The sequence below is a fragment of the Augochlora pura genome, unplaced genomic scaffold, assembly GCF_028453695.1.
Source record: "Augochlora pura isolate Apur16 unplaced genomic scaffold, APUR_v2.2.1 APUR_unplaced_5364, whole genome shotgun sequence".
Taxonomy (NCBI): domain Eukaryota; kingdom Metazoa; phylum Arthropoda; class Insecta; order Hymenoptera; family Halictidae; genus Augochlora; species Augochlora pura.
The window spans coordinates 1-1,619 of record NW_027585820.1 but is presented as its reverse complement, the minus strand read 5'-3'; the positions used below and the strand labels follow the sequence as shown (position 1 = coordinate 1,619).

Sequence of the window (1,619 nt, the reverse complement as noted above, 5' to 3'; positions counted from 1 at the left end):
GCCAATCCGGACGCTGTTCGTAATTCGAAGACGTGTAATTTTTCGTTGGATAAGATAAATTTCGGCTGCTTGTTGGCGAACAAGAACTTTAAAACTGCTGGCGAACAGTATGTCTTGTGTGATTTTGTAGCTCCGAACGAATCCACCGATCCTATTATGTTACTAAACGTATTACGAGAAATGCATACGGGCCATGGTCAGCATATACTTATCGATTGTTACTACACAGATATACGTCGCCAGTGGACTTTTGACGATCTGATACACGTAAAGCGGCAATTGCCACACGTAACCAGTCGGTGTCTCGGTGACAAATACGTTGATTTTTACACGTGTCATTCGATTTTAACTAAATTTCATGACGGCTACGGTGTTTCTTTCTCCACCGAAGAGGTCACTCGATACTCTATCAAGTTCCCCGAGGCAGACATTGTCTCGTCCAGTGTGAAAGAGCTAGGTATCACGAATCTTCGCATAACTCCGTCGACAAAATCTACCGTTAGCATAACGAATTTAAAGGGTAGTGTGGCTAATCGAGTGACCGATTTGGAGAAACAGTTAATGTTAAACACTCAAGGTTTCACTTGCTACATTGACGTTACCGAGGAGGAACGTTTACGTATGATTGATCACGCGATGTTGGAACCAGACGGTAGCTGTGATACGCGAAATTTCTACGAGCAATACGCGAAACTTGAAAAAGATTTCGGCCTGGACAAGCCATTAGTTCACGAAATTGGACGTACCGACACGCGTAAAGCTATGCAATCGTTAATTAAAAAGTACCCACCGTCTAGATTATTATTGGAAACTAGCAGTAAATATACACCGTATAAGTGTGTGGTGAACGAATCTCGTAAACAAGATATATCTCGATACACAGACATGATACATGCGCCTAGAAATTATCTACAGAACCAAATGTGGAATCTTCGATTATACGCTGTGTTTGGTAATCCACATGGCGCGTGTCTAGAAGACGGAGTAGTTATCGATGCAAAAACAGCATCGAAGCTTCCAAAGGTTACCTACATGACGTGTATCACGATAGAATTTACCGCCAAGACGAAAAAAGCCGCGGAATGTATGCATTTCAGTAAACTCGACGAATCGGCTGGTAGTATAAAAACAGAAACGTTAATCGGTTATGTCGTTGCCAATGAAGAGTTACGTGTACAATCTAGTAAACATAATCAAGTCAAGCATTCACAGATAGGTAAACATCATTATTATCATATATGGTATCTGCCAAAGAACTCAAATCTATACGATAGTTTGTCGGTTTCGCACACAATCAACAATACACGTATGACAATTGTTATTAATGGAGAGATCAAAGTGCCGATTGCCGATGGTACAAAGTTGGCTAATGCCTATGGACAAAAGAACGTTTGCTCGAAACTTGAAGATTTGTCGTCATGTTGGGGCATAACACGTACCGGGAAACGTGTTCATGCACAAATTGTATATAGCGATGTGTCTATCATCGGTCGAACTACCTCCGGACAGATACGCGACGCGTTGACTTCTGACGAATTAGCTATAGGGCCTAATGGAGAGATCATTGCACCGTTAGACATTGCTGTACATTCCATTCATCCGTATACGAATAATAAAAT

The 1,619-nt window shown here is 41.5% G+C and overlaps 1 protein-coding gene across 1 annotated transcript; it reads left to right on the top strand.

Annotated features, from left to right (window-relative positions):
- Positions 1-54: 54 nt before the first annotated feature.
- LOC144477930 (uncharacterized) lies at positions 55-1,611 on the top strand (the record flags this gene model as incomplete). Its single annotated transcript, XM_078195652.1, has 1 exon — positions 55-1,611. A coding segment is annotated over one exon (1,557 nt), but the record flags the coding sequence as incomplete, so codon positions are not given.
- Positions 1,612-1,619: the final 8 nt, after the last annotated feature.